The 14,774-nt window shown below is 31.0% G+C and overlaps 1 protein-coding gene across 1 annotated transcript; it reads left to right on the top strand.

Moving 5' to 3' along the window:
• Positions 1–248: 248 nt before the first annotated feature.
• LOC113514980 (septin-1) lies at positions 249–14,023 on the top strand. Its single transcript, XM_052895952.1, has 11 exons — positions 249–423; positions 3,323–3,515; positions 4,143–4,273; positions 5,495–5,622; positions 6,684–6,801; positions 7,735–7,821; positions 8,409–8,569; positions 8,724–8,825; positions 8,957–9,053; positions 9,586–9,690; positions 10,739–14,023. The coding sequence occupies exons 1-10, from the start codon at positions 400–402 to the stop codon at positions 9,670–9,672; spliced, it is 1,128 nt and encodes a 375-aa protein (XP_052751912.1). The 5' UTR covers positions 249–399; the 3' UTR covers positions 9,673–9,690; positions 10,739–14,023.
• The last annotated feature ends 751 nt before the right edge of the window (positions 14,024–14,774 follow it).

The following is a 14,774-nucleotide window of genomic DNA, read 5'->3' as shown; positions in this document are numbered from 1 at the left end:
GAAAATTTTGTATTATGAACTAGCTAGGTTTTTTAATGCAACTGTCGATATCGATATGTTGGATGAAGGCATATATAAATCGTGGTACAATACTATGGATATTCATTTTTTTTTATAATTTTTATTGTATTGTTACTTCGGAAAGGTAACATTTATTACAATTTTGTTTTTATCCAGTTTCCGTTAACATAGAGCCAGTGCCAGTTCTTATAACGTAGTAATTACTTAATCTATGACGTAAATTCTTTAAGTAGTCTGTGCTGTGTCTGTGTCTATGACTAGTACTTAGTTTATTAGTCAAAGGCGATAAATTTCATCTTTATATTTTCTCTCTCATTAAAACCATTACTTTATATATCTATTGCAAGATATTAATTATATTATAGAAATCGAATAAAAATGTCCAGCGATACTGGAAAAAATGTAAGTCATATTTTATTTATAATAAATTATACATATCCAATAAAAATTGTTAGTTTGTATAATATTAAATGTTCCAATACTTGGATATTTGTTGTTTTTTGATACCATGTCATATTCGTCTTCATGTAATTATACATGTCGTCACTAATCAGTAGTCGGTGAAATAGATCATGGTACAGTTAGCAACGGATGCGTGTCGAATGTTTACAGAATTCTTGCGGTAGGTACTTACTATAATGCATAACAATTAGGTACAGTTATCAACTTTTAAAACTGACTTTTATCTATTTGTTTCCTTCATTTGTTTGATGTCGAGCATAACATTACTGCTTATCACTGGGTAATTAGTCTCGATATATATATATATATATATACAATATATTGAAATATATATATAATATATATATATATTATATATATATAAATATATATATATATATATATATATATATATATATAAATAATATATATATATATATATATATATAAATATATATATATATATATATATATATATATATATATATATATATATATATATATATATATATATACTTAAAGTTGGAGGTGGGAAAGGGATTGTTAGTAACGGGTTATGTTTATTCCCATTACTGGCAATGTACCTTGTCAAGTCGATCACTATGTGGTTTCCTCTGGAACCCATCATTATTAATTTTTGATGAATTCATCACAATGTGCTAATTGTTCTGACTGATCTTGTTTCATCTTTACCTGTCATTATTTGTTGGTTTCCTGCTAACATATACTGGTAGCATAAGCAGTGTTACTATTACATTATTATCCATTAAAATAAATTTAAGGTGGGTGAGTTTGTATGATGTAGAACCTAAATTGGATGGTATAGGAGTCACATTAAATATAAATTATTAATCAGTTAAAAAAATAACATTCTAATAATTTCCTTAGATGGGATTTGCACCCACATTTCTGTGCTATTTTGCCTGAGCTTTTTAATTTAGGATTCTTAAATATAGGGTTATGCATATAAAATATTTTCAAGTAGTTAATTTTTTGCAAAAATAGTGCAAATCCAGAGTCACCTCATAATGTAGCAGTTTAAATTTGAAATTAGTCCAACAATAATTGAAAGCATGAATGGTTTAAGGCGGTAAGGTTATGCATGGATGGAGATGGTATGTGCATACTAACAGTTATAAGTTATAGTAATTAAAGTCCTAACACCTCCATCCATTCATAGAATGGCAAAAATCCAAAAATTTTACATATCACCTTCATTCCTTTGTGTATTCAATTATTTGATCTTATTTGAGCCACTGATTATTAGTAGTATTCTTAAAATTGGACTAATGCAATGATAATTAAGCTCGCTTTTTTACATTTGCTTACCTCTGTCATATTTTTTATGTATTATTAGTTAGTGTGTACAATAAAGTATAAATAAATAAAAATTGTGTCCCACAAAAAAACAGACTTCATCTGTGACAAAATTGGTTATTTTGATTTAAAAGCTAAACTACTGATCTGTAAGTGTATCCTTTTAGATTGAATGATAAATATGGTACATTTAAATAAATATATGTGAACTTATATATGTATTAACAGAGATTTAAAAGAGCAACTGTTTAGTTTCTTGCAGGCTCCTTTCAACAAATAACAACCTTCCGAACCTTTTAGTAGATTAAAAATAAAATGTTGATTTAAAAGTGTCTGTAAATAAATCTATTTCAATAAACATAATTTGCATTTGGATAAATAAAAAGAATTTTCCAAATTGGATTAAAACTCAGAGAGTTATGAGGAAACAAAAGGAAACACACAAAATTGAGAACCTCCTTTTTGAAGTCAGTTGAAAATATGTCTTAGAGATGCATGTTGAAAATTCTTTACTTACTAAAGATAAATGTTTGCACATCACACCTGGATGAGCAATAGAGCACTAAAATATATAAAGAAAATGTACAAGAATCACCAACCTTTATATACTTAAGTCCAAAAATATTAAGGATTTTAGGCAATTTTAGCCCAGTCTGTGATTAAGGGTAAAACTACTATTTCTTTATATTGAAATTGTTTCAACATAACAGCTAGTACATAAATACTAATATATAAAGCAGAAGAGTTTCTTTGAATGTGCTAATCTCTTTTTTCTCGTAATTTTTAGTAATATTTGTTGAAAAATTCATTATGTATTTTATAGTTCATTTCTTAATCATTTAATGCTAGTTAATGCATGCAAGTTTTTCTGTGAAATGAAGTTAACTGGCGCACTGGTAGACGCACTAAATTCTAACGAGCATGCAATAAATATACACTAAGCTCTATGAAATACAAACGGGCGAGAAGGTATCCCTCCAGATAAAAATATAAACATAATATTTATAAGTGGCCAGAAGTATTTCTGAGAACTTCTCATCACTATAAATATTATAATAGTGCAAATCGGAACACATTTGATGCACGAGAGAGTCTTGTCGGTTTGAGATGCTTATGTGGTTAAAGAAGAAAGTGTATAGGCTATTCAGTATCACATCATTTCTCTTGGAAGTTGGATTAAAAATAAAAAAATAAAAGGCAGATGAAACACTGTAAATAGCCAGTAGTTATAAATGATACTAATCTATATATTGAGATATATTAGTATATTTATTTATTGTATGTGCATATATGATATTAATAAAATAATTACATGCTATGTTTATTTATAAATACATATAACTAACAGAGTTTACAGTATCCTGTGCTTAAAGTACACAGGTCACACACCTAATTTGATATGGTTCAATTTTTTCTTTTCTGGAATAATTATATAATAATTATATAACACATTCCGCATAATATAGATTAATAATATTTTTTTCTTCTTTTATAGTATATTACTAGAATAGCTAGTAATTATACTGAATATTTTTATTCACAGTTTTCTAATCTCGAAACTCCTGGGTATGTTGGTTTTGCCAACTTACCAAATCAAGTACATCGTAAGTCAGTGAAGAAGGGCTTTGAATTTACACTCATGGTCGTTGGAGAGAGTGGTCTTGGCAAGTCTACACTTGTTAATTCTCTCTTTTTGACGGATCTATACCCTGAACGAGTTATTCCTGATGCTATTGGTTAGTATATCCAAAACATAGAACTAGATTATAATAAGTGCTACACAATTATATTAAAAGTCTGGTCCCTAAGCGTGGATACTCTGTATTATGAGGAACCAGCCAATGACAATGAATGTTTAGGAGCACAGCCTGATCTAAGCTAATTTAGGAAAGTTTATTTCCTAAATAAGCCCAACTGGGAATTACACCTGGGACCTTATTTAAGCAAAGTAACGTGTCCACCACTATGCCACGGAAGTTGTCAGATTTGACCAAATGTGTACTATTTAATAGTTATTTTTTAAAGATTAAAATGAAATAATAGTAAATAGTTTATCAATTTACATTGGCTACTGATACCCAAGTAAGGGATGATATGTGAAGATTTAGTGAAATCAGGTGATCCTTTGTGACATATTCACTAGGAATTAACCACAATTGTTTCCTTTGCGGAGGTTGACTCCACAGGGTATATTGCCAATAGTCCATTAGTCCCTTTACTGACAATCCTTCATACTTCTTTAAATTTGATTTTTAAGGAACTATCAAACATCTGAACATATTTTAAATATTGGTGTGATTATTTGCATCAGACAATTTTAGTTAACCAGGATGTCCTGTGATAATGTGTTTTATTACTTTCAGAGAAGACTAACCAAACCGTTAAGTTGGATGCATCAACAGTGGAGATAGAAGAACGAGGGGTGAAATTACGGTTAACGGTCGTAGATACTCCAGGTTATGGAGACGCCATTGATAATACTGATTCTTTCCGCGTATGTATTAGCTTATTATTATTTTTTTACTATGTAGGAAGTAAGTAAAAGTGTTATTGAGAACACTGAATTAAACGAAATTTGTCAATACAAATCTGATGGTCAGTAGGAATTCTTGTTTGGCCCAAATGTGCGTACCCAATAGGTAACATTCATTATCGTCATATCAGCCTTTAACTGTCCACTGCTAAACATAAGTTTCCCCCTTGGAGGGTTTTGCCAGAAGTTGCCACGCTTGGCAGGCGGTTTGGCAACCGCAATTAACCTTTGAAGATGTTTTAAGAGGAACACTGCTGTCCATTCCTCACCTTTCCCTTAGTTGCCTCTTACGACACCCACGGGAAAAAAGAGGTGGCCTATTCTATGCTGGGACCATACAGTCAAATAGTACATAATAGGCAACATTATAGAACAGCAATGTTATATTATAAATTTGATGCCATTTAATAGTTTAATAATTTGATTCTATTTTAATATTTTTCAAACACGAAGCATGCTGTAGTTGCCTCTATATGTAAAAACAGTTAGCCGTAATCCACTAGTGTCATGTATCGAAATGTTTCGCTGTATTTTATGTTGGTGATCCTAAGTACATAAATAAACAGTAATTTAAATTATTGTATTATAATCATTATAAGTGAGAGAAGACTTTACAGTAGTAAAGTGTAAAAGTATCCACAGGTTTTGTGGAAATATTAAGTATAAAACCTGTGAAAGTAGTAAACATATTGTCTCACTTTGGAATTGCAAATAAGCCTCATTGATTAAATCACTTTAATTATATAATTAAGTACTCAGAGTACTAAGTTTGAAAATTAAATTCATGTATGATTTCATACACTAAACATTAAATATACCCTGTCAGGTCAATCTCAATGGTGTCTTCTGAAAACCATAGTGATTTATTCATGTTCAATCTGTCACAATGGGCTTATTGACCATGGTTTCATTTTCACCTATCACAATTTACTGCTGCTCTGCCAGCGTATACCGATAGCGCAGGCAGGGTTACTATTCTATTATTACCCATTAAAAAATAATCTACACATACAGTACTAACAGATAAGCCCAACGTAGTATTCGAGGTATATTACTATTAGTCATTTCAAGTTTGAAATGAAATAGTTCCAATATCAATTTTCTGTCAAAGTGGCTAGTTTATCTATTATATTATTATATAGTTTTAGTATATATTAAAAAAAATATTTTCTTTATGTTTAGTCTATCATACAATATATCGACGAGCAATTCGAACGGTTCCTGCGGGATGAGAGCGGCCTCAACCGGCGCAACATTGTCGATAACCGCATACACTGCTGCTTCTATTTCATATCGCCGTTTGGACATGGGTACTGTCATTTGTAATATTTAATTACTATTAAGAAATACTTTAAATATAAAGTAGTAACTCGCGGGTTGCCACGAGGAAATTAGGATATAAAGTGGGCCCTACAACACATTGTGGGCACACAACTACAATCCATGGGATGTTTGGTGTTCATTATGTTATTTAATAAACAATTTCCTTTTCAAGCTCTTACAGGCCATTAGCCCTTTAGCGAGTTAAAACCATTTGCTAATGTCCCACATAGGATTTTTATTAGCAATTTTTATATGTATTATCATCCTTCATTTTATATTCTTTGGCAGTGAATTATAATTTTTTTAGAAAACGACTTTCGGTCAGACCATCAATCTTAGTTTTGTCTGCTTAGATTTCATTATATTAAATTAATACAGTTATACAACAATATAGTGAATGTATATTGTTTTATAACTGTATATTATAAATTTGTAATATTAATTTTTTTTTTATATTATACTTATGTTTCAATACAACTTAATGAAAATGTAAACAAACAAGTAATTGAGTCCTTCATAAGATTAGCCTGCTGCTGATATCCAATAGTGGTACAAATAAAAATCGATAAGTTAATTGAATGTTTAGACTTGTTACAACTTACCAGAGGGAGACTTTGTACAAAAGTCGATTGCTTGAGCACCTCTGTCCCATTCGTGTTTCTACCGTGAAGCAATTGTGTTTGCATGGCTGTGTTTCGGTTTGAAGGGTGGCATATGGCGTGAATTTACAGGATACAGAGGAATAACACCTGAGTCCTCAGGAATGGCAACGCATGGGGGTATCATGGGCGAAACAGTATACTCTGTTGTGTCCATGGCACTGCTCACGTCTATAGGCGACGGTTACCACTTTCCATCAGGTGGGCCGTCAGCTTGTTTGCCATTCTAAGTTGTATAAAAAAAAAAAAAATTTAATTTAGTGCAGATTTATGTGATAATTAGAAACTTGATTATGTCTTCATGAAATTCTATTAAAATGTATAGAATTTAAAAATAAGATTATATGTCTGGTTAAAATCGTTAATTATCAAATTCTAATACTCTATAGCTTGAAACCTCTGGACATTGAATTTATGAAGCAACTCCACAATAAAGTAAACATCGTCCCAGTGATCGCGAAGGCCGACTGCCTCACTAAGAAAGAGGTGCAGCGTTTGAAGACAAGAGTAAGTACTCTTTAATTATTGTACTCGGCAATACCTCCAGGAAATAATTATAGAATTATAAAAGGAAAATAAGAACATTGCGTTATCGGTGGCGGAGTCAAGACTCACCTCTAACTGTAGAGATAATTTTGTTATGAATTTATTGTTTACCATAAGTTTCTCATATTTTAAATGTTATGTATGAAAATAATAATGGGTAATTTGATTAAGTCAATTGATATGGGTACCTGTATAATTGTTATGACAATTAAAATAGTTTTGCTTCCAATCTCAACCAAGTTGTATCTTTTAATGGCGACGAGGATGGGATCAACCAGATGATACTTCACCTGAGGCTTCATTGTATGATTTTTTTTGAGATAAGATGAATTTAAAATAATAAACCTTACAATCACACCGACTACCTGAGGCTTCGTCTGAGATTGAAATACCAGACCCTGATTCGTGGCCTCCTATAATTGGTGTACCTAGGGAATTTGTGTAGTGTTCATGTGTTGTGATTAATGTAAACAGTATTTTAATCTTATGTGCTGATTTCTGTAGATGTAGCTATTATAGATGTTGATTGTACTTCAAGATTATAGGGGTGAGATATGTTATGTGTGAAAATAATGGGTAATTTGATTAATTCAATTGATATGGGTACCTGTATAATTGTTATGACAATTAAAAGAGTTTTGCTTCCAATCTCAACCAAGTTGTATCTTTTAAAATATATTACTTTATGTTGGAGTAATTAACTTGTGTGCACAGATTAGATAAGTACAAATAGTATTTTCTATCTGATACACAAGGATTCTCTCTTATTTGAGAGAGTATAGCGGGAATTTATTGAAACTAATATATTTGTCGTTTCCGACAATTGTTTTGACTTCATTCAGAACTTCTTAAGTTTTCCTCTTCAAAAAATAAAAAAAAAATCTCTGTTCTCAGGTTATGGAAGAAATTGAGAGAGAAGGTATTAAGATTTATCCTTTACCAGATTGTGACAGTGATGAAGATGAAGACTATAAAGAACAGGTTATTTTTGCTTAATTTTTTTTTAATGGATAAAAATAGAATGGTATGTGCCAGTGTACCGCCTGTGCCATTGGCACATGTTAAATTACTTTTCAGGAGGAGCTTGGCACATTAAATAATGCTTCTTATGCTCTCAAACATGTTTTTATTTATAGTTAAGGACATTATCAGACAATTCTGGGCTGGACACGGCCCACCTGGACCCTTTAGGTACGCCTATAGCTGACACTATCAGTATAAATTTGGGGGACTGTGCGGAAGTCGAGGTGATAGGGTACATACATTACAATAATAGTCCTCAACAATTCTTCTTTCTCTCTTTGTAAATGAGACTTAATGTATTTTTTTAATGGGTGGTAATAAAATGCTAACTTCACGCTAATGGCATAAGCTAGCGGCTACTAGTAAGGATGAAAAGACAGGTCAGTTGTTTATCGTTACGAATTCAACAAGAATTCACTATGATGGTTTCCAGGGAGAACTACGTGGAGGTCGCCTGATAGAATATTTTGCTAGCAATAGGGCTATTAGACCTAGTTATTCACAATCCTTTTCCCCTCAGACTAAACATGTTGCGACATGTTCAGGTGCGGCAGCTGAAGGCGGCGGTGCCGTTCGCGGTGTGCGGCGCGGGCCAGCAGCTGGAGGTGCGCGGGCGGCGTGTGCGAGGCCGATTGTACCCGTGGGGCGTGGTGGAGGTCGAGAACCCCGACCACTGCGACTTCATCAAGCTGCGCACTATGCTTATGTGAGTAAACTACCGCGCAGATGCAATTCGCGCATATTACGTCGACTCGATCTCTTCAGCACAATGTAAATTTTTCTTTAAGAACTACTAATGGTTCCGATTTCACCCAATGTTTAATATTTATATCATAATTTGAAATCAAATTAATTTGCAGAACCCATATGCAAGATTTACAAGAAGTGACTCAGGAGGTGCATTACGAGAACTATCGCTCCGAGCGGCTCGCACGCAACGGGCAAGTTCCCAAACGACACACGTAAGTACAGTTTTTTTTAGTAATTTCTCTACCATGTTTCACATATCAAATGAAACAATAATATAGCAGCAAACAAAAGTCGAAGAACTATCCTTTATTGAGTATTGTACAAATACTTCCTCTGGTAACAGGTCTACTGAAAGCGGATTGAGCGAGGCGGATTCCAATGGACTGACCAACGGATCAAGTGAGGATGCCGCTGAACGTGAGCGAGTGTTGCGCGAGAAGGTAGGGAACTTGTAGTGATTTTACACCTTATTAGGCATGGGTAATATTGGTACTGTTCCGGTATCATTATATAGAGTTCCTTTGAAAATTTATGGTGAAAAAAAAATATCACACACATCGATATCATCCATATCAATAGAACTGTTATTTTTATTCTACTGTGGTGGTAAACAAGCATACAGCCTGCTTAATGTCAAAAGATACCTTAGCCTATGGATGTCTGCAATACCATTCTACCATGAAAAGTTCTTCGCTTTTGGTATATGCAACAGGAAAACTAGCTTATTAGGTTGATTTTCCAATCTAGTTTTATAATTCTGTGCCCATCCTTTTACTTTCTCCTTTATTGTTGGTACTTGTGGATTTCTAAATATATTGTAATCTAGACCACACTACTAATTAGATTTTTTTTTATTTTTATTAACTCTGTATAAAGTTATTCATATTTTTTACAGAGCTAAGTCTTAAATTACATTTGTAGAATTATCTCAATCTTATTTGTGACATTTAAACATTGTACATTGATGTAAAGGAAGCGGAGCTGCGGCGCATGCAGGAGATGCTGGAGCAGATGCAGCGCCAGATGCAACTGCAGGCCGCGAGCACTACCACCGCATAGTGCACAACAGACGCTCAGGTAATATTAATATATATGATCTGTTTCAATACAACTTGATGAAAATGTAAACAAATTAATTAATGACTCCACTATGAGACAGACAGTCTGCTGATGTCCAATAATAGTATAAATTAAATATAGGTTAATTGATTTAATATTTTGATTAATAAGTAATTTTATTTTGAGTAATTTCATTAGCCATATAACTCTGCTTGCATAATTTCTATATAAACTGTGTTGAATATATAATCTAGTAATGTAAAATTTGTTATTGACATATCAAAATAAACAAAAATTTTACATACACAGTTTCTATAAACTAGCCTGCTATGAATTTAGAGAAATAGCAACTGATGGTGTATATTTTGTCCTTTTTTTATATTTATATTAAAAGAGGACAAAATTCTAATTATATTTGCATTATATATAACCATATGTTTTACAGTTTTTATGTTATCATTACTTCTATGCAATTCCTTATTCTTAGGCTAGTTAGGCTAAAATTTAATTCTATACAGATTGTTAAAACAAATCATAGATCAAATTAACCTCTATATATTAAATCTTATCGTAATGAATATTTTCTAATTCCCTTCAATTTTTTGTATTAAGGCTTCACTGTATTGTTCATATGCAACGTACAACCATATATAGGTGTCATACTTTATTATGTAAAACTATGTACATCTTTTCAGTAAATTATATTTATTATCTAATGTGTATGTGAAACACCTTGTAGTTTATTCATGTTCACGATTAAAGTTGCTATTTTGCAGAACCAATCTACTTCTTTATCTTTCTACTACTACTTGTGTGAGGTTGTTGTCCTCTAGTGTCAAGAGATTCTAAGTCTCCTTATTTGTAGATGAAAGTCTGATGTGGTTTACCAGACGATAATTTGCTCTAAAGTAGAACAAACAAAGCAAGTGACAATAATTTTTAAATTATTAAAAAAAATTCTGATTTTTCAAATTCATGTTTCTGATAGTAATAACAAATAGGAATATGATATACTTGTTATTCTAATATTATATATGTAATAGACATAACACCTTTATTGTTCCAGTTGGATGCTAGTACGGCGGTGCAGCTCGCGGACGCTTGCGACGTCGTCAACTCAATACTGCGCGTCATACCGTACTGTGTTACTTCCAATTAACTCGTATATTAATTATATAAGGTTACTAACCATACACGCCAGATTCTGAAAACTTGTTATATGAACATGTATGGGCGACAAGTTAGTAGTCACCTCTAACGAAGTATCTGGATTTAGATCTATATTATCTATACTAATATAATATAATAGAGATTATGAAAATAAAATTTTATGACCATGCAAACAACTACAAACTATTATGTAAACCCTATTCTGTTGCAATAAGGCACAAATTGAAATGCTGATTTTATTTCTGACATTAAACTATTAAATAAACTGTTACATAGAAGGTTAATTCGGTATCAATATTAGCATTTTACTATTATAATTATAACTAATCAAAATGAGAATAGGAGTATGATAATGACTTGCATATGGTTACTTGAAAAGTACAGTTTGCATGGAAAATTGAACTTGCTGTAATAATAATTGATAATTTAATTTTTTTTTTTATAATATCAGGCCTATTGATGAAATTGACATCGCTAGCGACTCCATGAGATAGAATGAAAAGGCAATGTCCGATGTCTCACGTTCCAAATCATGGAGTCTCTAGCGATGTCAATTTCATTTATAGATTTGTTTTCCACTTGTCTAGGGAGACTGTTTGCTTATGTTAATTGTTTTGTCAGTTAAGACAACAATATATGACTAAAAGTACGTCCTATTTTCATTTTGATTTGATATTACACTGTGCATGACTACTAAGAATTGCTACTCTTTCACTTCTACTCATTCTATGTGTGACCTGACATTTGTGGTTTACTTATACTTTGTAATGTTTGCGTTGTAAGAAGAATGATATAGGATGTGGATTAGCCATTATAATATTTTGTTGAAAGTATTATATTCATGGATTGGCCTAATGAATAGAGTTTAGACTGAAAGTGTTTGTCATGGCTAGGATGATGAAAAGTCACGCTTAAAGAATCTAGAAAACTATTACTGCTAAGTATTTTTTTTACACCATTATTACGAGAAATTTGTAAGATTTTATTTTAGTATATTTTAAAGTATATTTAGCATTTATAATCTGTGTGACCAGTCACTAAATATGAAAAAAAAAGCAATATGTTTATTTCTTCATAATTTAGCTTCATTATATTGTTGATAATCACTCGTTAGTAATACCTAATTATGAAAATATTTATATTTATAACTATAAGAATTCGCAATACATTTAACTTTATTAATTATTTGAAATGTTCCTGTTCGGGTGTTGATAAATTCAGCTATCGGCCACATTACTACGATATCACAAAATGTCATCTGTGTTCTAAATATACAACAGCGATATTTCTGTAAACTGTTTTGTGTATGACAACGAACATTTTATGTATATATATATATATATATATATATATATATATATATATATATATAAATTATATAAATTAAAATAATTCATAATTTAGCAAATTTCAAGACTCTGTCATAATAAATAAAAAAATCTTAGTATACATTTTTGTACTCTCTTGTCTATGTTTATTAATGTTTATTTACTTCAACACTATATAATATGAAATAAATCAGATTTTAGAAAATGTTGCTATGGTTCTAGTATGGAGAGGTCAAAATTTCTATTCTAAATCTCAAAAAAAAAATCGAATGACAAGTGTCAAATGCTCTGTATCTACAGATGTAGCGTCCTATCATAATAATAGCAGGACCGTGACAGTGGATGCTCAATGTCTTGCTCTTTTGGACATGGGCTTTCTACTCGATGATTTGTCACATATTTAAGAAAGTTAATGCGTTCAACAAAGGTTAACATTTGTAGAAATAGATCCTTTTGGTCCATTGGTCGTTGTCTAGCTACGTGTTAGTAGCATATTAATAAGTCTTAGAGTAAATATTCCCTATAATTAGTAGTGTTAGAAAACTTAAGTCAGAATCTTTTTTTTTATCACATTAATCCTGCACTTATGTAGCTAAGTAGGAATTTTGACACTCAATAGATGATATAAAGTTTATAAGAATTACTCATACAACAAAATGTATCTTCCAAGACTACAGATGTTTTTGCTTGCTGTTGTCTGGTACAGTCGGCAAAATAATTAGAAAAATATTTGGTCTATAGAAATAATAATAATATATGAAAATCATATTCTAATAACTATTTTGTGATTAAAAATTAATTATTTGATCTACAGAGTGAAATCGAAATAATTTTTATATAACAATGATGTTGAAAGATGATAATGACTTCGATTTCAATCTGTATATTTGTCGCTGTCTGTACAAAAAATAATTGACAACACCAACTGAACAATTGTAGATTTAATAATTTCTTGTGCCATTGATATCAAGTCTTTAAGAAGAAAATAATAGTCAAATTAGTATCATTAAAATACGAATAGCTAACGAAAATAAGATTTGTAGTCTCGTAAATATGAGTATGTTAAATGATGTATGCCTATAATACGAATTGTATTGAAATATTGATATTTAACACGTACATTCATGGACCATGTTCATGTGAGATTAATGACGAACTCGAATGTTAGACTCTCAAAATGTTTTTTAAGAAATTTGATTTCATATATTCTACAACGATGTGGGCACACAATTTCTTTTTGTAGCGAATTATATTTTGAGTTTTTTGAGTTAACAATGCATGTAGTTAACCTTATTGAATAATCTTGACAAAAAATAAGTTAGAAATATATTCATGTTTTTATTATTTCATTTAGTTTGTATGGAAACAAGAAAATGTCAATTTAATTTTTATTATTATATATTTCAGTTACTTATAATTTTTATAACAATTTTAATTAATTATATTATTTTAATCTTATTTAACCGCATGTATTCGTTTTTGTATTATCTCGAGTCTAGTGATGAAAATTCAAGGCTGATATTGCATGTTTTTTCTATGGGTATGTGCTTAGAGTATTTCTAAACTATGTTAGGTACTTAAAGATCTTATTGAATTGAGTATAATTCCATATTGGTGCATTTATTTTTGTATTATCAAAAAATATTATTGAATTGGGTAGTTGAACTATTTAAATTATTATAGATATTAATTGGTGCCAAAGCATTTAAATCATAAGAAAATCTGGTTCTAAACATTTTAAGACAAACTTAGTAATTTTCAGGCATATCTGCGAATTAGATACCCTAGTATGCAATAGAGACGTAATGTAATCACTATTATATTTTTTTATAAATAAACTTATACGTAAAACATTTATTTTTTATTTATTGTAACTATAGGAATTATTAGATTTTACGCACTTGTTTGCGTAACTGGGATAAAAATAACGTATATTGTTCGGTATTCTTTATAGTATATGTATACCATAGACTTAGTATAACGTACTTATATTTTATAATCTAAAATGTATATTGTCGTAGTGATTGGGCCCGTAAAGGCACGATAAGGTAACGAACAAACAAACAAATTTGCCCATTATGCCACCAATAAACGGGAAACGAGACGAGATATAAAAAGGGAACAGTGAGCATTTGGTATTTTTTTTTTTGATGAGTGAAAATGGTATGGTAACCCCGCCAGCGCTAACGGGATACGCTGGCGGAGCACCAGTGAAGGGTGATAGATGAGAATGAAAACAGGCCAGTTAGCCCATCATGATGAATTCATCAGGAATTAACCATGATAGTCTCCAGGGAGAACCGCGAGGAGGTCGACCTGGTTGGATATATTGCTAGCAATGGGATTCTTAGTCTGCATTACTAACAATTCCTTTCCCCCCAGCATTTGGTATTAATGGTAGTTATAGTTTAATGTTATTTAAGTACTTATAGAGTAAATGATCAGAATGAGCTAACAAGCATAAAATGGATGTAAGAAAATAATTTTTAATAAAAGAAAGATTTAATGAGTAAGGAAAAATAATATATGGATTTGTTAACTGCTAATAAATGTCTTTAAGTAGGTAGTATTACTGCTTTTTTTTTAGTACGTTTGTTTCGTTGT

This window comes from Galleria mellonella, unplaced genomic scaffold (assembly GCF_026898425.1).
Source record: "Galleria mellonella isolate WM207_F2 unplaced genomic scaffold, CSIRO_AGI_GalMel_v1 utg312, whole genome shotgun sequence".
NCBI lineage: Eukaryota > Metazoa > Arthropoda > Insecta > Lepidoptera > Pyralidae > Galleria > Galleria mellonella.
This window is presented reverse-complemented; position numbering and strand designations above follow the sequence as displayed.

What these genes read in the sequence shown, in the direction of transcription:
- LOC113514980 (XM_052895952.1), top strand. Translation starts at nt 400, where the DNA reads ATGTCCAGCGATACTGGAAAAAAT. An exon ending in CCAGCGATACTGGAAAAAAT is followed by an intron (nt 424 to 3,322) that starts GTAAGTCATATT and finishes TTTTATTCACAG; the next exon opens with TTTTCTAATCTCGAAACTCC. An exon ending in AGTTATTCCTGATGCTATTG is followed by an intron (nt 3,516 to 4,142) that starts GTTAGTATATCC and finishes TATTACTTTCAG; the next exon opens with AGAAGACTAACCAAACCGTT.